We start from the raw sequence: 25,000 nt of genomic DNA, 5'->3' as shown, positions 1-25,000 counted from the left end.
ATAGCCTGGGTCTATATTATCGAAAATCTAACAGACTTTAAAATATGATTTGCAGATCCTATCACTCTCGGAACATGATTGGATTGCAGAAGACGAGCGTTTCCGATGAGTACAAAGTTTGATGGGAGTTTGCTATTCGGATTAGCAAATCGTGTTCAATGCAATCCAAAGGAACTCCACTGAACCACGCCGGTTACCTTACCACCACACCTTACCAGTTCAGCCACTGGTTCGGAACTGCTGCTTAAACAATTAAATTGAGTCAAGATTAGCACCACACACAGCCACACGCAGCCGCCATTGCCACCGTAATCGCTTACAAGCGTTTACCTCCGCACCTTCAGGACCAGGGTGGTGTTTCCGGCGCATCTAGAAACTCCCAAACTCATTCATATTCATCATGCTCACGAGCGGCTAAAATCGCTTACCCAAGACCCTCGTCCTCGCACGTACACGCGCACTGGTGAAGGCAACGGCTCAAAGGATGCATTTTGGATGCCTCGAACCCCTCGAGCGGATGGATGTTTTACAACAAAAAAAAATGGAAAGGAAAGTAAAAAAAAAGGAAGAACGTTAAACCGCCCGCAACCCGGGTGCAGTGTCAGCAGAAAGCACTCTCGATGAGTTTACCGAGGTTGTACGTACCCCGTTCTTGCATAATTGTGGCACGTGGTGGAGCTGGAAGCCTGGAACCATCCCGCTGAAGCGGTTAGTCCGCACAATCCAGCCACACTAGGGGGTGCATTTGTGGATCCGGTTCCGGTCTAATCCCAAAAGGGCATACGGGCAACCGAGACAGGAGATCCTCGTGAGTTTGTCCGTTTTTTCTTTTTCTTATTTTAAATGCCCCACTGGCGGGAATGAGAAGTGATTAGAACATTTGCCCGTGGCACCTTTATACGCTTACACGCTCTGGAAAGCGAATTGTCTAAGGCGAAGGTCCAGATGTATTCCAGGATGTGTAATTGTCCGCCCCGGATACCTGGGAACCTTGAGAACGCAAACCGCGGAAGCGGAAAAACTATTATCCTTTCTCGGGGCGGAGGGAGGAAATGCGGGCGCCTCGAAACCGTATCAGTGTTTTGATAGCTTAGCATAATAGCCACCAAACCATGATACGCCACGAGACGCGGAGCTCGCGACCGATGCGACTTGATTCAATTTGCCATCCTGTCGTTTGCTTTCCGTTTGCGCCAAGGTACCAATCCCCGCTCCCCCCGTCGTCCTCCCGCACGACCGGCTATGTTGATACAAGTGGGTGTTGGTGGTTTTCCTTTTCTTTTTTTTTTTTGGAGGTTGATTGTTTGGACGACGATTGTTTCACCGTCGTCGTCGTCGTCGTGGCTTTACCTTGGCGGTGGAGGCAGCGGCGGACGCGCCGCCAACCGGTGGCAGTCGTGTAAAGGGATAAATCTCGTTAGGAATCAATTTCGGCGAGCGTCAGCGTATTGCGTGGTGGTTCCCACTTCGACCGGTAATGCGATCATAGCATCTGGTTGCTTCTCCTTCGCCGTTTGCAGACACAAAACGCGAGATACAATTTTGCGACCGTACCAGCAGCTGATCGCTCGCTGCGGTCTTATGGCTTTACGCGGGAAGGATAATGGAACTCACGCCGAACGCCGATTTTGCTACCGTGGGACTCGGGGTATAATGGTTGGCGTTTTACTCTCCTTTTTCTGCTTTCCCTCGATGTGAAGTGGTCTCGTCAGCTATCGCCGACGGATATTTAATGCTGGACGTCCAGCGTGTCGTTGGTGCGGTGCTGGCGCATAATTGGTCCTCGATTTCTTCATTCGAATTGCGTGGAAATGCATTTTCATGTTTTTTCCCCCCCTCGCCACTTGTGGACGGAAAGAATGGAGATGTTTTTTTTTGCCTGAACACTCCTTATGAAGCACATTGGTATCCGATAAAGCAAACGGGATTCTATTCTTGGCATGTTATGGTTCCTGCTGGTTATTCCCCTCTGCGCAGTTCATCAAATCCAGTCCGTAGTTGACACGGGACCGTATTGCGTTCTTCATTCATATGAAGCCTTTTTGTTTCGTTTATTCGTGGCATGCAAGTGTCTTAATGCGACAATCGAACCGTATGGCATCCAGCAGAGTATTTCGTACTTGGAACAAAGTTAAACGAGTGTAGCGTCCCCAAGTCGAGAGCAAGATCGAATTGGAAAAATTGCGCCAGCAACCAAGACACCACACGATTGGTAATGATCTTGCCCGAACAATGTTTCGGTCGATCCGGGGGAATCACGTAAAGCATAGGTTCTGCAGCTATGTTAATAGTCGCTTTAATATAATCCTTCTCTATCCGACCCTTCTTTCTTGCGTTTAGGCGGACACGACTCCGAGACAGTTTTCCCAGAGTCAGTCCTTCACAAAAATTATCCTTAGTGTCTTAGTTTTATCATTCCACAACTGTTTCATTCTCTTCATACCACGAATGGTCTTGTTCAACATGCGATGCTTATTGGGTTCAAACCATAAATCGCTCATTACACGCACGATAGCCACAATATACTCCACCATATATCATCAAATGAACCCTTTCACTTGGACAAACGTGTTACTACCGTCATTTAGCAATCGACGGCGTCTAATAAAGTGAAAAACACAAAATATGTCCACAAAGCACATGGCTCTTGCGCGCGTCCCGATTTCTAACAAGTTTTTTCTTGAACAGAACCCTACAAATGTCATGTCATGGATAAGAATTGCATCGCGGTGCTGAGTGCGATCGCAGTTGATAAACAAAGGCCGGTTACTTCGTGTGTAGAACACAGGGAAAGCTAATCTTGCTGATAGTGTTTAATTGATGGTGCATTGGTGCTCTTCGAATCGGAACACATCTACAATCAACTCAACCTCTCCTCATACTAGCTGCAGCCCTCAAGAGTAGAAGCCTCCGGGACGCTGTTTCTTTGTTGACGAACGGGGCACCATGTACAGAGGTTAACTGCATTTCAACACAGCCTTCCCTTTGCGATCGAAGAACAATCCTTGGCAAAGTATCCGAATTTACAGAAGTCTGTGTCAGTGCGTTGATTTATTTGATGTTTCTTGTAGGTGTTTGACGGTTTACATGTTCCGTGCCACTGGATTCCATCAAGTTTTTGGACATCCAGAAACGATCTTGTGTATCATCGTGAATTGGTGTAATCCTATATTGCAAAGGCACCTTTCTCTGGATTACTTCATTGGTGCTTATTCAACAGTTCATCCCTCACAATGAGCGTAAATCGTTGTCTGTCCTGTAACATTTTCGTGAAACGGTCCATCCGCTCTCATAATGGTGTCTTTGGCGCTCTTTAAAACATCCAACGTCCTTGCGTTAAGTTGCTTGTGGTACATTCAAAAATGAATCCTCTCATGAGTCCTTATCCTGTCGTCCTGTATCATCCTCGTGCGGCGGAGAATCAACTATTCAAATAAGGTGCCAGCGAGCGACCCGGTAATGGAGCCAGTCTTCCTAACTTTACATTCATGTTATCGTTTAGAGAGGGGAGCATATTTTGTGAATCGAAAATGGAACAGCATTCTCTAGAACAGCAAAAGGGTTTATTTGGAATATCGGAGGGATTGGTTGTGATCGAGCGCGGGGCCCAAGGGTAGTCAATGCATACGTGATGAGATTGAAAGTTGATTTTGATTTGCCTTTCTTTACAGCGGAGTACTCGATGCTGCTGGTAAGCTTCCATCTTCAGCGTCATATGGGCAACTTCCTGATCCAAGTGTACGGACCGTGCGTGTTGCTCGTCGTTCTATCGTGGGTATCCTTCTGGTTAAACCGCGAGGCGACGGCCGATCGGTAAGTGGCACTAAGCTAGAACCATCATCCTACCGCTACCGAAGCTCAGCTTCTGCTCTCCTATCGTTTTAGCGTTTCACTCGGCATCACTACCGTCCTGACGATGACGTTCCTTGGGCTGGAGGCGCGCACGGACTTACCGAAAGTTCCTTACCCGACGGCGCTCGACTTTTTCGTGTTCCTCTCGTTTGCGTTCATCTTCGCCACGATCATCCAGTTCGCGATCGTACACTACTTTACCAAGTACGGTTCCGGTGAGTGTTACTTCAGTGTAGAGGAACTCACCTCAAGCTCGGATGACGAGGATGATAGCGAGCCGGATCCGTCGGAGCCGAACGGAGCCACAACCTCCCTGCGCCACGGCAAGCGCTGCTCGGCCATAACTTCCATCAGTGGCGCAGCTCGACGGGACGGCGATGCCAGTGGGGACTCACGGTACATCGAGGTGATCCCCCTATCAGTCTGCTCCTTTCCACTGGTACGGAAGTCCCCGAAACCATCCTGGACGGAAGTGTCCTGCTTCGGGGGATCCGTTGATGACATCTCACCGTCGACCATTGGTGGAGGCTACCGAACTACCAGTGCCACCATCACCGCCACTACCTCGTCCACGCTCATGGCCACCCCGCTATCGGCGGTAGCTGCATCAGGTGTCGTGGATATGGCAACCACTTCGTTCGGCGGTAAACATCGACGACGAACCAGTGGCAGTGGCACGGCACGGCGCGCCCAGCAACACATCACTATCGATGCACCATCTACACCAATCTCTGCAGCGCCCAACGTACACCGTAGCCGGCGACGGAGGAAAAGAGCGCCTCGGTTCAACTCGGTGTCCAAGATTGATCGTGCCTCGCGCATCTTCTTTCCACTGCTGTTCCTCGCCATCAACGTGTTCTATTGGTGTTTGTATCTTTCGCGCAGTGAGCGAATTCCTCAGCCGCATCAAAAGACAGGATAAATGCTTTAGGGGGCTAGTCCACCAGGCAGGGCATGCGATTGAATCGCACAGAAGAAGCAGCAAATTAGGCCAGGCAGAATAGGAGTAGGCAAACTCCCAGGGCCATGGTAACGCAAAGCAGACATGCAAATCGTTAGCGTAGTGTAGCGTAACGTAGTGTAGTGTATTGTGCATCTTGGCCAATATCTTGCTGGCTGAAGTCAGATTGAGCAGAGATAGATTCGGTGGCATATGGCCAAACTAGGTAAGCATACGTGCTCGTGGGACCAGATGCGCTTACTTAGGACGAATTGAAAAACCCGCAATCCATCAGCCGGGCGGACACCAATGCGATGGTAGCAAAGACAAATGTTTCTGGTCAATTTCCGGTTCCGTCACATGGCAAATGTTGTTCGTCACAATGTTCGCTGAAGGGCAGTTGTTAGCATGAGGCATGATTAAAAGGAGTTAGTGTTAGCAAAGGGCAAGAGACAAAACACTGGCCACACGGTTAAACAGTAAACGATGTTGGATGTGTGTCGGAAGTAGTTGAAACGATTAAGCCGGAGAATGCGTTTTGTTTAGCGTAGTAGTACATCCGAATGGAAAGTGTTTTTCCAACTAAGGGATCGCCATGGGAACGGAATCATCGAAGATCGGCGAAATTTTCTCACACTCGTTTTCTTGTTGTTGCTAACAAATCGAGTTTCCGTTACTTCTTATCGTATACTGCCCAATCACAACGGATAGGCTATGATTGTCAAGTATGTTAACTACTCTGCATACTTACATATAGAGAAGCATAGAACAATTCTGATTTTCCATCATATTTCGGATAAAGAGCAATCGTATTGCGCCAAAGCCAATGATCTTGTTTCAGCCGATCTGGAGGGAAAACGTAAAGCGTAGGTTCTGCAGCTATTTTGAAAATCAATTTTTGATGCTATTAGACGAATTCTAATTAGCAAAACGATGCTCTATGCAACCGCTTGTTGTACGACAAGGATGTAAGTCTTCACCCCCCTCTTTCTTGTTATTAGGCGGACACGACTCCGAGACAGTTTTCCCAGAGTCAGTCCTTCACAAAAATTGAACCGATATTTATATTTGAGTTAAGTTCTGAACTGTTTCATTCTGTTCATACCACGAATGGTCTTGTTCAACATGCGATGCTTATTGGGCTCAAACCATAAATCGCTCATAACACGCACGATAGCCACAATATACTCCACCATATATCATCAAATGAACCCTTTCACTTGGACAAACGTGTTACTACCGTCATTTAGCAATCGACGGCGTCTAATAAAGTGAAAAACACAAAATATGTCCACAAAGCACATGGCTCTTGCGCGCGTCCCGATTTCTAACAAGTTTTTTCTTGAACAGAACCCTACAAATGTCATGTCATGGATAAGAATTGCATCGCGGTGCTGAGTGCGATCGCAGTTGATAAACAAAGGCCGGTTACTTCGTGTGTAGAACACAGGGAAAGCTAATCTTGCTGATAGTGTTTAATTGATGGTGCATTGGTGCTCTTCGAATCGGAACACATCTACAATCAACTCAACCTCTCCTCATACTAGCTGCAGCCCTCAAGAGTAGAAGCCTCCGGGACGCTGTTTCTTTGTTGACGAACGGGGCACCATGTACAGAGGTTAACTGCATTTCAACACAGCCTTCCCTTTGCGATCGAAGAACAATCCTTGGCAAAGTATCCGAATTTACAGAAGTCTGTGTCAGTGCGTTGATTTATTTGATGTTTCTTGTAGGTGTTTGACGGTTTACATGTTCCGTGCCACTGGATTCCATCAAGTTTTTGGACATCCAGAAACGATCTTGTGTATCATCGTGAATTGGTGTAATCCTATATTGCAAAGGCACCTTTCTCTGGATTACTTCATTGGTGCTTATTCAACAGTTCATCCCTCACAATGAGCGTAAATCGTTGTCTGTCCTGTAACATTTTCGTGAAACGGTCCATCCGCTCTCATAATGGTGTCTTTGGCGCTCTTTAAAACATCCAACGTCCTTGCGTTAAGTTGCTTGTGGTACATTCAAAAATGAATCCTCTCATGAGTCCTTATCCTGTCGTCCTGTATCATCCTCGTGCGGCGGAGAATCAACTATTCAAATAAGGTGCCAGCGAGCGACCCGGTAATGGAGCCAGTCTTCCTAACTTTACATTCATGTTATCGTTTAGAGAGGGGAGCATATTTTGTGAATCGAAAATGGAACAGCATTCTCTAGAACAGCAAAAGGGTTTATTTGGAATATCGGAGGGATTGGTTGTGATCGAGCGCGGGGCCCAAGGGTAGTCAATGCATACGTGATGAGATTGAAAGTTGATTTTGATTTGCCTTTCTTTACAGCGGAGTACTCGATGCTGCTGGTAAGCTTCCATCTTCAGCGTCATATGGGCAACTTCCTGATCCAAGTGTACGGACCGTGCGTGTTGCTCGTCGTTCTATCGTGGGTATCCTTCTGGTTAAACCGCGAGGCGACGGCCGATCGGTAAGTGGCACTAAGCTAGAACCATCATCCTACCGCTACCGAAGCTCAGCTTCTGCTCTCCTATCGTTTTAGCGTTTCACTCGGCATCACTACCGTCCTGACGATGACGTTCCTTGGGCTGGAGGCGCGCACGGACTTACCGAAAGTTCCTTACCCGACGGCGCTCGACTTTTTCGTGTTCCTCTCGTTTGCGTTCATCTTCGCCACGATCATCCAGTTCGCGATCGTACACTACTTTACCAAGTACGGTTCCGGTGAGTGTTACTTCAGTGTAGAAGAACTCACCTCAAGCTCGGATGACGAGGATGATAGCGAGCCGGATCCGTCGGAGCCGAACGGAACCACAACCTCCCTGCGCCACGGCAAGCGCTGCTCGGCCATAACTTCCATCAGTGGCGCAGCTCGACGGGACGGCGATGCCAGTGGGGACTCACGGTACATCGAGGTGATCCCCCTATCAGTCTGCTCCTTTCCAATGGTACGGAAATCCCCGAAACCATCCTGGACGGAAGTGTCCTGCTTCGGGGGATCCGTTGATGACGTCTCACCGTCGACCATTGGTGGAGGCTACCGAACTACCAGTGCCACCATCACCGCCACTACCTCGTCCACGCTCATGGCCACCCCGCTATCGGCGGTAGCTGCATCAGGTGTCGTGGATATGGCAACCACTTCGTTCGGCGGTAAACATCGACGACGAACCAGTGGCAGTGGCACGGCACGGCGCGCCCAGCAACACATCACTATCGATGCACCATCTACACCAATCTCTGCAGCGCCCAACGTACACCGTAGCCGGCGACGGAGGAAAAGAGCGCCTCGGTTCAACTCGGTGTCCAAGATTGATCGTGCCTCGCGCATCTTCTTTCCACTGCTGTTCCTCGCCATCAACGTGTTCTATTGGTGTTTGTATCTTTCGCGCAGTGAGCGAATTCCTCAGCCGCATCAAAAGACAGGATAAATGCTTTAGGGGGCTAGTCCACCAGGCAGGGCATGCGATTGAATTGCACAGAAGAAGCAGCAAATTAGGCCAGGCAGAATAGGAGTAGGCAAACTCCCAGGGCCATGGTAACGCAAAGCAGACATGCAAATCGTTAGCGTAGTGTAGCGTAACGTAGTGTAGTGTATTGTGCATCTTGGCCAATATCTTGCTGGCTGAAGTCAGATTGAGCAGAGATAGATTCGGTGGCATATGGCCAAACTAGGTAAGCATACGTGCTCGTGGGACCAGATGCGCTTACTTAGGACGAATTGAAAAACCCGCAATCCATCAGCCGGGCGGACACCAATGCGATGGTAGCAAAGACAAATGTTTCTGGTCAATTTCCGGTTCCGTCACATGGCAAACGTTGTTCGTCACAATGTTCGCTGAAGGGCAGTTGTTAGCATGAGGCATGATTAAAAGGAGTTAGTGTTAGCAAAGGGCAAGAGACAAAACACTGGCCACACGGTTAAACAGTAAACGATGTTGGATGTGTGTCGGAAGTAGTTGAAACGATTAAGCCGGAGAATGCGTTTTGTTTAGCGTAGTAGTACATCCGAATGGAAAGTGTTTTTCCAACTAAGGGATCGTCATGGGAACGGAATCATCGAAGATCGACGAAATTTCCCCAAAGTCGTTTTCTTGTTGTTGCTAACAAATCGAGTTTCCGTTACTTCTTATCGTATACTGCCCAATCACAACGGATAGGCTATGATTGTCAAGTATGTTAACTACTCTGCATACTTACATATAGAGAAGCATAGAACAATTCTGATTTTCCATCATATTTCGGATAAAGAGCTATCGGATTGCGCCAAAGCCTTGTGATAGATCTTGTTTCAGCCGATCTGGAGGAAAAACGTAAAGCATAGGTTCTGTAGCTATTTTAAAAATCAATTTGTGATGCCATTAGACGAATTAGCAAAACGATGCTCTATGCAACCGCTTGTTGTACGACAAGGTTGTATGTCTTCACCTCTCTTTCTTGTTATAAGGCGGACACGACTCTGAGACAGTTTTCCCAGAGTCAGTCCTTCACAAAAATTCGGTCTACGTTCAATCGTTCAGTTAAGTTCCGTAACTGTTTCATTCTCTTCATACTACGAATGGTCTTGTTCAACATGCGATGCTTATTGGGTTCAAACCATAAATCGCTCATTACACGCACGATAGCCACAATATACTCCAACATATATCATCAATAGAACCCTTTCACTTAGACAAACGTGTTACTACCGTCATTTAGCAATCGACGGCGTCTAATAAAGTGAAAAACACAAAATATGTTCCGAAGTACGAGGATCTTGTGCGCGTCCCGATTTCTAACACGTTTTTTCTTGAACAGAACCCCACAAATGTCATGTCATTGATAGTTTCTGAGCTGCAAGGCAGCAGCATGCATAGAAAAACAAAACTCGTAATTTACAATCGTCATTGTGCATTTATTGGACGTTTTGTTCTGTTTTATGCACCAATCGGAAGAGTGGATCGCCAGACCGATAATTGTTTTACAATTTTCAATGTTCGCTATGCGAATAACGTCTCCCCGCGGGCCCAATGTATTTACATGTACGCCAACAAATCACCCAGCTTGGCCAGGTACACGTCTGGAACGAGCGCCCTAATTGCCGGATCGTCGGAGGTGGCAAACTTTTGCACATCGGTTGCATTATGGATACCCGTTTCGACGAGCAGCGTCTGAAAGTCACAATTCTTTCCCAACAATATGTCGGTATTGCAGCGATCGCCAATCATGAGCGTTCGGCCAGGATCTACGTCGTACTCCTTGCGGATGATCTCGCAAATGTGTGCATTCGGTTTGCCCATCACGATCGGTTGACGCTCGGCGCACGTGATCACGGCTTGCACAATGCTCCCCGTGCCGGGAATGACGCGATCCGGCGTTGGAAACCGTTCGTCCGTGTTCGTAGCGATAAAAATGACGTCGGGATTGTTGAGGTAAGAGGCGGCTTTCAACATCTTCATAAAACTGAAATGCTCATCGAATCCCACAATCACTGCACCGACGTCCGGATCGGGTACGAACCCGGACACTGCCTCTGCCAGCGTACCGGTCAGTGTGTCCGGCCCGGTACCAATGTGCCGGATACCGACGGCATCGAGCTCCTTCGTGATACCGGACGAACCGATAACGTACACGGTTTTCGTGAAGCTCAAATTCTTCAGGTACTGTGCGGCCAGGTACGCTGTGGAGATAATATTTTCCTGTCCGGGAAGAAAAAGAGAGCGCCACGTGAGTTATAGAAACAGACGTTTCCGGGACGCACCACACCCGGGCGAACACGTACAATCGTAACGTTGAAACCCAACTTGGTGGCTTTCTCCACGAACTCGGGTCGAGTTTTGGTGGAGTTGTTAGTGACGAAGAACAGCTTTTTGCCGGTGGAAAGGAACCGATTGACCACGTCAGTTGCTCCAGGCAGGGGGTTGTTTTCCACCCAGATCACACCGTCACAGTCGGTTAGCACGGTGTCGAACGAATCGAGCCACAGCTTCACATCTGCCGGTGTCAGCGATGCCAGATTGGTGCCGGAGTATTTGGACATTCTGCAAATGGAGCGCTGAAATCAGGAAACAAGCGTGAGCATCGTTATTAGCTCGCCAGATTTGCCCGAAAATGGTAGTTGAAATTACAATCGATCTTACGAAGGTCATCAACTAGCAGCAGGAACAAGGACTTTGAAAACAAATAACAATAACAAGAAGAAAAAAGGTAAACAATGTAAGCGACGGCTGCACGAGCGCGCGATGTCTTCTTGCTGTCAAATATCTATGTTTTGCCTTCGCGACAATCGCGCTACGTGCGTGTAGCTGCGTCACAGGTGAGCTCACTGTAATTGGGGTGATGGAAATGTTAAAAATGATGTTATTGAAATTTATGATCGTGTTCCAATTATCGTCGGCTTCGTCTAACAGTGAATAAATAATTCCAGTTAGGCTGTGGTTACAACTTTCACGCAACGCATGCGTATTCGTTTCGTATGTTATTTTCGGATGCAATATGACTCAAGGATTCATAAGATGAAAACGCATGCACGTTTGTGAAGGAAAATAATAACAAATATTTCCACTAAACTAATGCATGTTTTCATGCCACGTGAATATGCATAATTTTAAAGATAGGGAAACGATTGCAAATTGAATTTAGAAAAAAAAACTGAATGCTTTTTACGTTATTTTTTGTAGTTGCACTGAATTAAAATTGAAATTTAAATCGGATATTCCTAATTTTCAAAACGCATGCAGTTGCGTGCAGGTGTAAACAAACAAAAATCATCGCGCGACAATCGCGGCACGTGTAGCCGTCAGTTTTCGCATCGGTACATGGCCAGCTGGGACTGGCCTCTTGGGCAATTTTTCTTTGTCTCTCCACGGTGCAGGTCGCTTCCCGTGTCCTGCGCTGTCCGTGCACTGACCGTGTTCCCGTATAAACACTTGGTGCGAGGCAAAAGGTGCGTCCCTCGACTCCGAGGGAAAAATCCCAGCGTGTGAAAAACGGCAGAATTGACCGCAACAGCAGCAGGATCCGCGGATCGTGACCAAGAGGTCGTCGTCGCCAACCACACACGGATCACGGAAAAATCACGGTTCCTGGGGGTGAGGTTCCAGCGCATTTAACAGCGGAAAGCGTGCATTAGATAATTGAAATATCGTCGTGTGGTGGAGTAGAACGAAGTGAAAACTACGCCTAGAGTAGGAGTAGGAAGAAGAAAAAAGATAGCTCCCCCCCCTACTGTGGAGGGCGGTGTGCCGTGGGTGGTGTTGGTGGTACGGTCCCGTTGCCAAGGGTGAAGGCCAAACGTCGTCAAAAATGAAGCACCACCGTGGGATGCTGAGTGAGAGAAAGTAGAGAAAAAAGATACGAAGCGAGAGAGGGAGAACGAGCGAGAAGGGAGAACAGGGGTCGCAATCGATTGCCAATCTCGACGCAATTCTCGGTGTGTTGACGACGAATAGGCCCAAAAATCTGTCGTTTTTCCTTCGGGGGCGTTCCTGTTGTGATCTGTGCTGTGCTGGAGCCCCTCAGCTGGCGTTTGGTCGTAGAAGAAGGAGAAAAGCGCATAGAGAAGAAGCGGCTACTATGTTTTGATCGTGGACACACGTCGTCGTGTCGGAAGGTCAAACAAGTGTAAAAAAAGTGACGAAGAAGAATAAGAAGAGAAGAGTAAAAAGAAAAAGGGTTGTTTTGTCTGCTGTCGTGGCGCGGTGGTGAGGCCCAGCATAATGTTGTTTACGCAGCAGCAGCATCAGCAGCGCACCTTCGCGAAAGCATCCGTTCCCAGGCGCCAATCGGTCGGTGGCGTCCGCGGTGCTGTCTCCTCCGCCACGGAAGCAGCATCCACCAGCATCATCATCGCCATCATGTGTTTGTGTTTCGTCGTTTGAGAGTGTGTAGTGTGCCAGCATCAAGGAAGGTGTCGAAGAGGAGGAATCCATCAAGCAAGCATTGGAATTTCCGTCTTCGAGTTTGCTTCGCTGCCCAAATTTCGCATTCGCGTGTTCAAGTGGTTGGTACAGCCAGCCGCCGGTCCTGTCCTGGTGCTGTGCCGTGAGTGAAAGTAGAGGGGGAGGAGGAAAGTGAAGGAAGTGAGGAAGCGACCCTTTAATCCCGTGTGCACGTGATGAGCGACAAATCGAATGGAATCCACGGTGCTGGAGGGCCCGAAGAGGTTGTTGGGCGGTCCACCACCGGATCCACCGGAGGCCGTCCGGTGTCCGAACCGGGCAGTGGTGGTTCCACGGATACGCCCTCGCTGACCGGCACCGGTGGCAATCCAGCACGCGTCGGCCAGAACGACAGTGTGCAGCAGCAGTTTACCCGTTTCGCCGACTACTTCGTCATCTGTGGGCTGGACCTGGATTCCGGGCTCGAACCGGACCTCTTCGCTGGTGAGTTGAGATTTCCCGTCTGACCTACTTGGATTTCGTTTCCAGTCCGGTAGCACGGGCAAAAGTATTTAATGAGCCCGAATCTGATTGGAAGTATTTTTAGATTTAATTTTGGAAGAAAAAAAAACAGATAATATTGAGACAACGTGCGCAATGTCGTGCTCCGTAGTACGTGACCGCCACCAGCGTTGCAGGCGCCGCGCTGCATTGCGGGTACCACCACAAGTTAGAGCGGCGGAACTGTGGCCTATCTCGACAAAAACAAGCGCAACCCTCTCCGGCACACAATGTCGTGAATGTGAAACGTGATCGCACGATACGATACGGGACGCTCCGGCCATCGACAGACAGTGGTCTCTTGGAGTGTCCGGCCATTGCATCTTCAAACCGGCTGCTCGCCATCGTCGGCCCTGTCCGCAGCAACGCCGGAAACCCCCCCCCCCCCCCCCCCCCGGCAGCATACAAGACGCCACACTCAATTGCCGTCAATTAATGCCAATTGACTTGGTCCACTTCGGTGGCTCTTGGGCGGTGTTGCTGTCCGGCTGGCCGCTGTTACGGGACGGCGGCTCGCACACGCACTAGTGTGGCCACCCTTTTCCCGAACCCTCATAAGGGTCGCGAGGGCAGGAAGCTGTCCATAAGTCGCGCCAATTGAGTTAAGTGCAAGGCCCTTGCTTGCTTGCCCACAGTGTTGAAGTCTTTATGCGTCCGATGCACCAGAACAGGGACGCGCTTCGCGATCATTTCCTTTTCGATCGGTTCGCTGAATTTGCTGGGAATTTTGCGGTTCGTTTCGTCTCTGATTTCAACTGTTGACGTCCGTCCGTGGGGAGTGGCGTTGCGTTCGTCATGCTTTGGGGTTTGCTCTGGAGTTGGTAAACATAGAATTGGCCACACCGGTCGCGGTTGGATTGTGTATTTTGTTTGCTTGACACACGCCTGTTTGCACTTTTGTGCGGTGACGGTACGATCGCCTCAACGTAGCATGAAGGCGCAATGAACTGTTTTGCCGGATGCGTCACATTGCCGCAAAGGAAACAATAACAGTCTACAGCCCATTTTGCTATGTAACTCTTCTAAGGTTGGTTTCATTTCTCAATGAAATGGGTAATCGATTATTTGTGTTTTTTTTTAGGAAGATACTCAAAGTATGAAAACAAATAATGTAATTGGTAATACTTTGCATCAAATTGTTCTATTCCTTAGCCACTTGACGTGTTTATTAAAACATCTAGGTAACGTTAGATGAAACATGCCATAAAGGAGATCATTAGGGTATTTAGATCAATTTCTTATTCCTATCTCCATCACCAAATTGTTGTACCTTCGCTTGCGAAAGCCTCGTTTTTGTTTCTTTCTTAACTGAACGATTAAGTTAAAGTCCGATGATCGCAATTACCTTTCTAAAACGCTAAATAGTCTCTCTTTTAAAAATCATGATTGGAACATCGTTGACACATTACAAAATATACAGAATTCATTATCTACTAGGAATATGCTGGTAAACCGTTACGCAAGGGGCGATTTTAAAAGACATTCAGTACAATATCTTTAGCAAAGATCATTCCTGCTGTAGAATGATCAACATTTACATCGGCAGAATCGGTTTAGAAGCTAAAATTAAAAAAAAAATACCAATATTCCACATCAAAACAATTTTGGTCAAGCATTTCAAGTACGATTTGAGATTAAAAGTTAAAAATTGTTAGCTGGTTTCGTACACTTTTTAAGTCCGATACTCTAAATCATCTGCCTAATCAACGCGATTTTATTATTTTCGTAAATGTTAATTGTAGAAAGTTCGCAGATGTTTAGAGTGCCACATTTCTCCCCTTTGAACTCTTCATCGCCAATGAGTTGTTTGACGGTTTAGTCTCACGCTTAGCCATTGCTTAGCTGCTGCCCGTCTTTGCCAGGTGTCGGCAATTGTGTCGAGCAATTATTTCTGCCCCCTCCCGCCGGGGTAGTACTCTTGTTGCTTTTACACCAGCTGCACTTGTTACACTTGTTACGGTGTGTTTGTCGAAATAGCGGATCGCTTCACGCTTCATCCAAAAACGACGATCGTGAGTTGTACAACTCAGCGCGCGTAACAAATTTCAATATTACCAAAAAGGACCATTACTTGTCTCTTCCTGCCGCCCCCGGGCACGTTTGACCACACCGACCGCAATGGGGACGGGCTTGATGGATGGATAGATGGTTGGTTGTTATTTCCATCCCTTCGTCAACACCCTTGGGCGCGTGGTACGGCCTCCTGCAGTTCATCGTGCCCTGTTGACGTCGTCCGTCGTCGTCATCATTTGCCGCTGGGAACCAGCCGTGAACCCCTTGGATTGACCAACCTCCCCTCTCGGCGGTAGAATCGCGGCACGTTGCTCGCGTTGGCGGCCCAAGGCTGGACAAACCCATGCAGAGACGATCTGAGCCTGTGCCGTTCCGCAGAATCGCGCAGTATGTTGAACTCACGCCCGCTGCTGCGAGCGAGGGATGAAGCAAGGGTTGAGAGCGTGCGTGGGTTGCGTGGCGCCACATGGTGCACACTGCGTGGCGGTTGGTGGTGGTGGTTGGGAAACAATCGGTTCCTATTTTTGTGCCGTCGACCAGCCGCTGGTGTCAGTGAAGAACCTTCATTCAAAAGCTCGTGCCAGGCAGCGGGCGGCCGGGGGGCCGTTCGTTTAATTATAGCATTATCTATGCATCTCTCCCTCTCTCTACTATCCTTTCGTTTCCTCTTTCTCTCTCTCTCCCTGTCTCTGTGCCTGGGAGATGCTGCTATAATCACAATTACATCGGTGATAACCATCGGTAACTGACTGTGTCGTTGGTGGTGTTTTGAGCTCGCCCGTAATGCGCCGTGACGTCTTCGAGACACCGTGGCAGCAAGTGCGTGGTTGTACTGTTGATAAATAGAGGGGCCTAACCTCCCCCTCACCATCCAACCACCCACCCTTGGTTCAATCACTTCTCTCTAGCGGTATACTACGCTTGGCATCCGAAGTGGAAAACAAATGCCAACCCGGCTCGTGCACATCCCTTCGATGGCGCATTTGTTGCCATTTGTGTTGCATGACTTGGAGTTGGTCGTGGTCCCGGTCTTGCCAATGCCACTTGTTTGGTATCGCGGCCCAGCGACACATTATGCACGCCACGGCACGTTTATGGCAAATCCCCCACTCGACGAAGAGGCGTTGATGCACTTACAGCGGTCTTTCAGTTGTGTTTTGAAATGCAAACCCTTTAATTCCCCAAATGCCTTTGACCTTATCAGTTAATGCGCTTGGTGGCGGTGGGGAAAGGGGGGGTTCGTGCCCCTTTGGTGATGCAACAGAGCTCCCAGACAGAGGACAGGACACAGGCAGCTGGATTCACACGCAACACAACGTGCCTGGCGAGTGAGATTCGCGATTCTCTTGCCGATTGTACGGTGGCCCCACCATTAGTGGCAACGAGCGCGCGAGCATCGGTGAAAAGTGAAATCGATCGACAGATCGCAATCCGTGACGGGATGGCGAGGACGAGGTTGCTGGAATGTCGTCGTCGTCGACAGCGACGTTGCTGATAGCTGCATGAAGACGACATAGACGGACAGCATAGCAAAGATCCAGCGATAACGTCAATTTATTATTGTGATGCGACAGTTACTGTTGTATTTTTGGACTAGCGTCGTTATACGTGGAACCATTAGGGGCCATTAGATAGTCGATTGTGTCCTTCAGAACTTCCAGAAATTCGTTTAGTTCCAGTATTGGCACACTAGCAGCTCAGTTGGCGCGCCTTGTAGGCGAACCATTGGCGTAGTTTGCCTTCAAATAAGTTCTAGAAGTTCGTCTATAAATTGTGCAACCCCGGATGAACTCTAAAAAAAAAACATTAAATATTTACCGATGAAAGTACTTTCCAAGATATCGCCTACAACGCGCCGGTAATAAACGGCGTCGTTATGAATCAACCAAGCCCCTCCGCTTCATCGCACTCCTCAATATACGTCTGTGTTATCAGTCTGGGTAAACGAGGGACCAACAAAACAGAACAGGAAAACTGAGAAACATACTGGCATAAGAATAGAACCCCGAGCTGCAGACCTGTGACTGAGTCATCGCAGCACTCCTCCATAGCGAGCTCCTTCTTTTCCATTAGAGCAGCAGTAATGCAGCAAGTAATGGCGCGTTCCAGGTTCTTCCTCCAACTGGCCGTCAGCTCATCCCAAAACTCCATGAATGCCCTTTGTATCAACGCTCGACTTCAACCGAAAACTTCTTCGCTACACACCATGCTGACGAAAAGTGGGAATGCTGTGGATGCTGTGGACGCAGATGGTGATAACCACCAGGCAGACACAATGGCGCCCGGTACCCCACCCGGTCGGCAACTGGCCAAGTATTGATTTTTGTATGTCGCTGCTTTGTTCAAGCGAACATTGTTTGTCGAAAATCGTGTGCTCCTGCCCCGTGCCCATGCCGGTGTGAAGACGATTTGTGAAGCTTTAGAGCTGTGTGTGGCCGCAGAGGGATTTTCGTCGAATGTGCATCGGATTCGTCTGGTGAAATGCATCCTTACGGTGTATTGGCCCCCCGGGGGAGGGGATCATGATCGGAAATAGATTTCCGAAAGTGTTTGTCTTGCTCCAAGTTTTGATAAATCGTCCCAGACAGCGCTCGGACACCGGGACACTCGGAGTTGGAGTTATGAGTCAAGTGTCTTGCTGGTACGATGACGAAGTTGCAGTTGGCACAAAGGGGGCGATATACTCAATTTAAGGGTCCGTTATGAGGCTGTTATGTGGCGCGGAGATGTTTTATTTATGTTCGAACGAGCCATTATGGAATGGTTCGTTTATACCGATTTTTAATGTTGCAGACGCGCTTGCGAAGTGTTCGTTACTCTGTTTGTTGGCAGATATTCATTTATAGGTTTGACTCTACTATTTCATATTCTTCTTTATCTGCAATGTACCTACCTATGTTTTATTGCACTGTAACTTTTAATTATTTGTGGTAATCGTCTTAATTATTTGATGTGTTAACTTTAACAACCAATGATTTTTACTTTCACACACCTTTGTTTGCTACAATTTTTCTTTAGACGGATTTATTACCTTGTCCTTTTTATGATAGTTTCATGATCTTATTGTAGCTTGTGGTTTCAGATGGTTACCTTTTCCTTACTCAAATTTAAAGTTTTACGACCCCGAGCTTGAATGTAACGCGCACATGTTTCAGCTAAACGATTGTTTGTGGAAGTAAACGTATCCTCTCAATATATTTACGGTGATGGTGGTACTACTATCTAACGAACGAAACCTTTGCCCGAACCACCATCAGCCATGCAACCATTAAGCCATCATCTACCACGCAGAACGCAGGAAAAGGGCTGCCGTGCAAACAATAATATTGTTTTTGCGTTGCCGACCCCATCTGCTGCCGTCTTGGGACGTAATGGAACGCAATGCCGGTGGAGAAACTGAACTGTTCCGTTCATTCCATTCCGGACGGCCCTTGGGCTATGCTTTACTACATCTGAGACCATAAAACCTCCTCCCCCCGCGCTGTCGGTAAGGGGAATGGGTTGCGATGCCTTCCCGAAACCAACGGAATAAAATGGTTCCCTCCGGGTACGGAAGCCATCATCCCGGGTCACTCCGATCGAAGTAGATCGACGTAGATTCCGGTGACTGGTGTTCCCAGCTAGGCACAAGTCGAAAGTGTCGAAACATCCATTATTCAGTTGCAAAGCGTACCAGCCCGGGGTACAATCCATTTGGTACAGATTTTGTTGGTTGAAACTGCTTCTTTCTTGGCCTATATTTGAGAGAACTATGCCGGAAGGTGGTTTGATGGATCCCGTGGGACGTTTCGGGCCGATTTGCTGTTTACCTTTCGTGTTGGTTGAGCGCAATCGCTGAACCGCCTGAACCTTGATTGACCACGTGACGGCCAGCGTGTGGCATGTGTGTCGTGCGCTCAAGACGACGCTCGTTGCGATGTAGCAATGCGTGGTGCAACGATGATGCGTCTTCGGTGCACAAATTCTCATAAAAATTGAACAGAAAAGCGCGTTCGCCGTTCGGTAGAGTATTCGGTACCGCGGTCTCTCTAGTGCTGCTCCCTCCCAAGTGTTCCGATGGTGCTGACGAGGCGACTCTGCTGGCAGCGTGATGGTCTGATGTAAGTCTGTGTTGCGACGGCTGTTTTATGGTTCGCGCCCCATTCCTCCATACCAGCTTCGATTTATGTTGAGAAATAGAGGCATTTGGGCGGCCCGGGCGGGGTCTGATATCTTCTCGGGAGGGGAGGTGGAAGTATTGGGGACTTCAATCGCAATTCGTGCCATGCTATGCGGCGTTCGGTATCCAATAGTGATGGAGTTATTAGTTTCATTTGATTAACAATTGTTAAAAAAAACCGGCCAAGCGGTGGTCGGTGAAGTGGAAAAGGTTCAGTGTTTGCGATTGATGGAATCAGTTCGCACGCTGGATATGTTTGGTGTTGCTGATACTTACATAACACTGGCAGCTGGTTAGGATCAACGGATCTTGAACATGTTTTCGGTAGAGTGTTGCTTTGAAAGTTATACCTGTGTTGTACAATTATGCTTGTGATGGCAGTAATTTTTATATCTTTAAAATTTTCGGAAAATGTGGAAATATATTTAAAAAAAAAATCGTATCGTTCTGCAAATCGTTGATCTTGCTATATCAGATGATCTAGTGCCGACAATAAATAATTATTGAGTGTTGAAGCAAAACAGCTCACTTCTGGCAAATAAGAAGACACAGATAAACCCCAAACCATGACATTAGCAACAAGCACAATTATGATAAGCCTCATCGTTACTGGAAAGCATACATATTTCTATGATTTTGTTCTTATGACTTCAGTAGAAGGCTTCCGGTCTTCGGTTAATAAGTTTTTCTAACAATATAGCTTCTACTCTGTAGCAATAGTATCGTTTTAGGAAACGTCAGTTGTCCATCAAAACTAGTCCTGACCCAAATCGAGCTGTATTCTAATAATCTTCTGATAGTACCGGCTTTTTAGTTGCATATCTGGGCATAAAAGCCACTGTTTTTAGCCACATTTATCGTAAACTCGATTACTAATTTGTGATATTTTTTGGAATGATATCGTTGGGAATGTTTTTCATCATCCTTGTGCAGCTAAAGAGCTCGGTTTAATTCTTCAAGTATCCTAGGAAGATCTTACTTAAGTATTATTATTTAACAACCGAATACCAGTAATTATTTGGAATTAAAACGAAATGGCCCTATACTAATTTTATTAAAGACTATAATTGGAGCATAAAAAACAACAAAAACATATTAATGAGCTCATTACTGTATTGTTTGCTGGCGCGATTTCCAATTACTTAGCGAAAGGTGACTCCCGTAATAAAAACAATATTTTGTTTAGCTCGTTACCGGTCAGATTTATAGGACCTACGTGTCCACTGTCTGGGGGAGCCAGTAAAGTGATTTTTTTCCACCCAAAATCATTAACCTGCAGCTCAGTGGAAAGCCCCAGTTTCTTCGTTCGCTCCGGAGAAGCCCGGTTGGCCGTTGTGTGCTGCTCCAGGTGTGCTGCTCGCCGCTTGGATGGAACTGCGCATGCCATCGAGTGCGCGCGCCCCCTGGAAAATGTTTTTAAGGTATCGACCTTGAACATTGCCCACCACCAGCACCAGCACCACCACCCAACAGCCAGCTACCACCTGGTCGATGGTCGATGTTTGAAATTTCGATTTCACTTTCGATTTCACCTTTTGCCGAAGATGGGTCTCCTCCAACCACCCACCGCCATCGACCCTTCTTGGTCCAAACTTTCACTCATCCGATGTGCCGATTTGCGGACGACCAACGGTGCCACGGTCGTCGCTGTCATGTGGCAATGCGGCAGCAGCAGAAGCCTTTATAGGTTGTTACCTCCTTCGGGTGTGCCGTTGGGGTGCTCTGCTGCACAAGGAATGTCCGTGCGCAGCGTGAATGAGGCCGCCAGCTTCTTATGCAGGGTGGGAAACCCTTTAAACTGCACCCAGAAAGAAGAACCGTGCCCGACTTGTGGTCCCTTCTGGGGATGTTTTTTTTTCATAGCCTCAAGGGGTGAATTCCCTTGTTTCAACTGATCCCCAAGGCCAAGGGGTTTGGAGGTTTTTTTTTTGTTGGGGGAGCAGAAGCAAAGTTTCTCCGAAAATGCGCAAAAGTGAGCGTGTGCCTTATTGTCTTATTGTGCTGCATTCCGTCGCATTGTTCGCTTCTTTCGCGTTTACCAGACGCATAATGATCTTCATGTACACCATCCAGCGAGGAAAGAGAAGCATTAGCGGGGGTGTGAGGTATGAATTTCTCCCAAAAAAGTATCCCACGAAACGAGCGAAAGACACAAACCACGACGACCCTGGTTTCGAGCGCGGGAACGAAGAAAGTGTTGCTGCTGCTGCTGCTGCCACCACCGGAACCGATTCAGTCCAGCAGCAGCAGCAGCAGCAGCAGCAGCAGCAGCAGCAGCAGCAGCAGCAGCAGCAGCAGCAGCAGTCCAATGCACTCGAAGAAGGGAATCGTTGTGGTGCGGAAGTGGCAAAAACGCCTTCCCTTTCCTTTTTTCGTACGCTTTACGGGAAGTCGGAAGTAATTCGGAAGTACATTGCTGTTATTGTCGCCGCTGCTACGTCCGTCGACATTTGCGATTCCGGTGAAGGTGTTACTGTCGAGTCGACGGTCGCCACGGTCGAGGAGAAAGTTGTGAAGCTAATGAACTGCAGTTGTGCACACGTTTGACTGATCGGTCTTTGCAATGTTTTTTTTATGCACCGGTCTCGCATTACGATTGTGCACTCCATGTCCAGTTCCACTCGGTGCCGGCCCGGTAGTTGATTATGAAAGGTGACGATGGTGTTTACCTTGTTGCGAGGCTCATTGGATGTCATCTTTAGTTTAAAAGAGAAAAGAAGCTTAAAGGAGGCCAAAAGTGGCTCATTTTTGGCGCTTTTTTGTAAAGAAACGATTCAACTTATTTTTCTCAAGTGAATGTCATACTAAACTAAAACTTTTCAAGAATAGTTGGTTATATTTTGGTGAAGATTTATTAAAAACTTCATCCAACAACTTCAATCAAATTTAGGACATTGTAGTCTCGTACTTGATCATCTGAAAGATACAGACTGATATTCATTTGATAGACTAAATGTTTAGCTATTTAGATCCGTTGAGTTTTTATTGAATTACTAATTTTTCGATTTTTAGTAAATTTTTGAAGTTGAAAAAGGGATGTTTATTACAATTTTGCGTACAAAAACGATTTTTACATAATTGTTAAAAAAAATATCAACAGTTCTGTAATAAATCTCGGTGAGGCTACCTGGCAAAGAGTGTACAGATTATGTGTTCAAATCTTTTTCAAAGTAGCGAGCTGCATTGGGCCATTTATGAAAATTTGTTCAGATTCCTCGACCTCGTAGAAAACCAAAAAAATAGAGCCGCTAAACGTCTTAGTGGGTGCTAACCCACCCGCCATACACCGATGGTTTCAATTTCGCCATTTCCCCCAGTAGCTACTAGCGAGCGCGCCTTTCTCTTGCCTTATCCACCACCAGTCACGAGACGAGATCCAGTCCAAAAATTTCACCCAAAAAGGCTTCCTCTCGTCATCTTATTCACCCAGTTCCCATGCTCCACTAGAAGGTGAGCACACGTGATCACGAAGATCACATCACTCGACCGACTTTTGGATCGACGGATTTTAGATCCATCATCATCATTGGCCGCCCAAACGACGGTATCGTTTAGCCAGCAGCGGGATGGCATTACGATTTCGCGATCACACAAAAAAGCACACCATTCGTGCATTCGGCACGAAGAGATTGATTTCCAATTTTTCACGCTCGAGGCGCGAACGCGTTTGGCTATCCAGCTGAAGGTGAATGGGGAAGAGGAGAGAAGAGGGCGTCCACCATTCGGTGATTTCGTCGCGTAAACTGCAATTTGACGGCATATCAATAGCTGGTGGTTGGTGGTGGGATATAGAGAACTGATTCAAGTGTGTTTGCGGTCGATGAAATCGCGCGAAAAATCCATCCACAAACGGGGAGGGGGGAACCGTTGATGTGTGATTTATGGAAGTGGATTTTAGGATTTCACTCATTCGTGACGCTTGCGACGCTGCTTCTAATATTGATCTAAAGCTTTCTAGCCTTTTGCGACCAATTTAAGCCTCCTCTACACTGAGCGTCATTCGATTCTCTTGTGGGATGTTCCAGACGAAACTCCTGAACTGATCCATGGAATGGCTGCCGCAAAGGTTTTGCTGTGAGTCGCGTCGTAACACCAGAACTCCCTGAGCGCTAGCAACCAGTGGCATATGCGTGGGAATACACATATGTTCTGTTCTCCGGGAATTGATTTGCCAGCTTGACACGGTTCACTTCCCACCGGCGTTACCTTCAAAACAGTGAAGAAGTTTTTTGGAGGCCGTTAGGGAACATTGCACTCGCCCGTGGTTGATTTATGCTGAGGTCACCGTCGTCACCGAAGGTCTACACCAATACCTTCTAAGCGTTGGCTTGAATAAGTTGATAGAAGGGAGCTAGAAGCTCCGTTACACATCAGTGAAGTTCTTCTGGTGATGCATTAGTCAGTTGGATGAATATTAATCAAATTGAATTAATAAACTCCACAGGACAAGCTCTCTAGGTTCGACTTGAAAGGGCCCGGGGCTCAGAATTGGGCAACCAAGCTAACCCGCCTCCTGCGTATGATTAATTAGTTAATGACTCAGGGAATGAGTTTACGGTACTCAATAATTCTACCGCCACCGAAAGCCGACCTAGTACGGAAGCCGCCGAATTGATTGGTCCTAGACTGAAGTGGCTGGGAGTTCAGCTACCTTCGCTCGCGTGCCTAGAACTAATTCCCGGCCCAACGTTCAAGGTTCTGTGTGTGGACATCGAGAACCATAAATTAGAATGCTTCGCACTTTCTCCCCATCGTTCTCCGGCCCGATGTGACGTACAAGTCGGCTCTTTAAGTCGATTTGGAGTGACTCATAGACGACCGTACGTCGACCTTGCGCCAGCAGTCGTTCATGGTCTTGGACTTGGGCGAAAATGCATATCTTGAGGGCTGCAAAGGTGTTGTGGGGAAATGAATTTTCCCTTTTTCCCCTCCACGGCGCCGGAAGTGGAAAGCGAACTAACTAGCGGTTGCGCTTTGTACAGCGATTAGACGTCAATTAGTGAGTGTTACTTTTTTTTCCTGTACTGTAGCCACGCACAAAACTCCTCTACTCCTCGTTGGACACGGAAGGAAGTGCACCGCTCTTCAACTTTATCGCTCGAGTGCGTCGAGCGTCGCTCTATTACTACTTCTACTACTACTGGTGGTGCCTAGTGTTTAGTTGCTTCCTCACTCACTACCACCACCAAGTCGGTTAGAGTTAATACCCCTTTGGTCTGCCTTTCGTGATCCTCGGCGCCCATGTGCGAGTGGCTAGTTGGTTCTTCCAAAGCAAATCTGTAACCTTGTAGATCCGACCAATCGCACCCGGGGTGTTGGAAGGTACTATAAAGGCATTAATTCAGCACTTCGAGGTCTGTACTCGAAGTCGTCGTCGAGTCTCTCGTCAGCGCTTCGCTTCACCGAGCAACGGCACCTTCGAAAGTGAAAACGCGCTGTTTCGTTATTTATCGACAGCCGTGCCCGTCGACACCGATACCGCCGATCGTTTGAAACAGTACGGTGGTCCTCAGGTTGGCGCCATCGTCGACAAAAGTTGGAAACCGTGCAAGAAGGTTTCAAATTACTGTTTCACCTCCGTTGAAGTAATTAAAACTGAAATCATGTGCCC

The 25,000-nt window shown here is 47.7% G+C and overlaps 3 protein-coding genes across 7 annotated transcripts in view; 2 read left to right on the top strand and 1 right to left on the bottom strand.

Moving 5' to 3' along the window:
- The window catches only part of LOC126577395 (gamma-aminobutyric acid receptor alpha-like), a 47,544-nt gene extending 42,412 nt beyond the window's left edge, over window positions 1–5,132 (top strand). The window contains exons 9-10 of the mRNA XM_050238997.1: window positions 3,672–3,813; window positions 3,886–5,132. Coding sequence (XP_050094954.1) covers window positions 3,672–3,813; window positions 3,886–4,774 — 1,031 coding nt within the window. The 3' untranslated portion in view covers window positions 4,775–5,132. The remainder of the gene's footprint in view (window positions 1–3,671; window positions 3,814–3,885) is intronic.
- A 4,535-nt stretch (window positions 5,133–9,667) lies between these two features.
- On the bottom strand, window positions 9,668–10,965 carry LOC126577407 (glycerol-3-phosphate phosphatase-like). Of its 2 annotated transcripts, none has more exons than XM_050239017.1 (3): window positions 10,905–10,965; window positions 10,559–10,831; window positions 9,668–10,475 (listed from the first exon to the last, which is right to left on the bottom strand). In XM_050239017.1, exons 1-3 carry the CDS (start codon window positions 10,923–10,925, stop codon window positions 9,813–9,815), a joined length of 957 nt encoding a protein of 318 aa, XP_050094974.1. In that variant the 5' UTR covers window positions 10,926–10,965; the 3' UTR covers window positions 9,668–9,812. The 2 variants fall into 2 exon arrangements, with proteins under 2 accessions (XP_050094974.1, XP_050094975.1); XM_050239018.1 differs by having other exon boundaries at window positions 10,917–10,928.
- A 691-nt stretch (window positions 10,966–11,656) lies between these two features.
- Window positions 11,657–25,000, top strand: part of LOC126577385 (DENN domain-containing protein 5B) — a 26,016-nt gene continuing 12,672 nt past the window's right edge. For all 4 annotated transcript variants that reach the window (XM_050238972.1, XM_050238970.1, XM_050238971.1 and 1 more), the window contains exon 1: window positions 11,657–13,160. In XM_050238972.1, the coding sequence (XP_050094929.1) occupies window positions 12,893–13,160 (268 nt within the window). In that variant the 5' untranslated portion in view covers window positions 11,657–12,892. The remainder of the gene's footprint in view (window positions 13,161–25,000) is intronic.

The sequence above is a fragment of the Anopheles aquasalis genome, chromosome 3, assembly GCF_943734665.1.
Source record: "Anopheles aquasalis chromosome 3, idAnoAquaMG_Q_19, whole genome shotgun sequence".
Lineage (NCBI taxonomy): Eukaryota > Metazoa > Arthropoda > Insecta > Diptera > Culicidae > Anopheles > Anopheles aquasalis.
The sequence above is the reverse complement of the archived record's forward strand: the minus strand, read 5'-3'. Positions and strand labels throughout refer to the sequence as shown.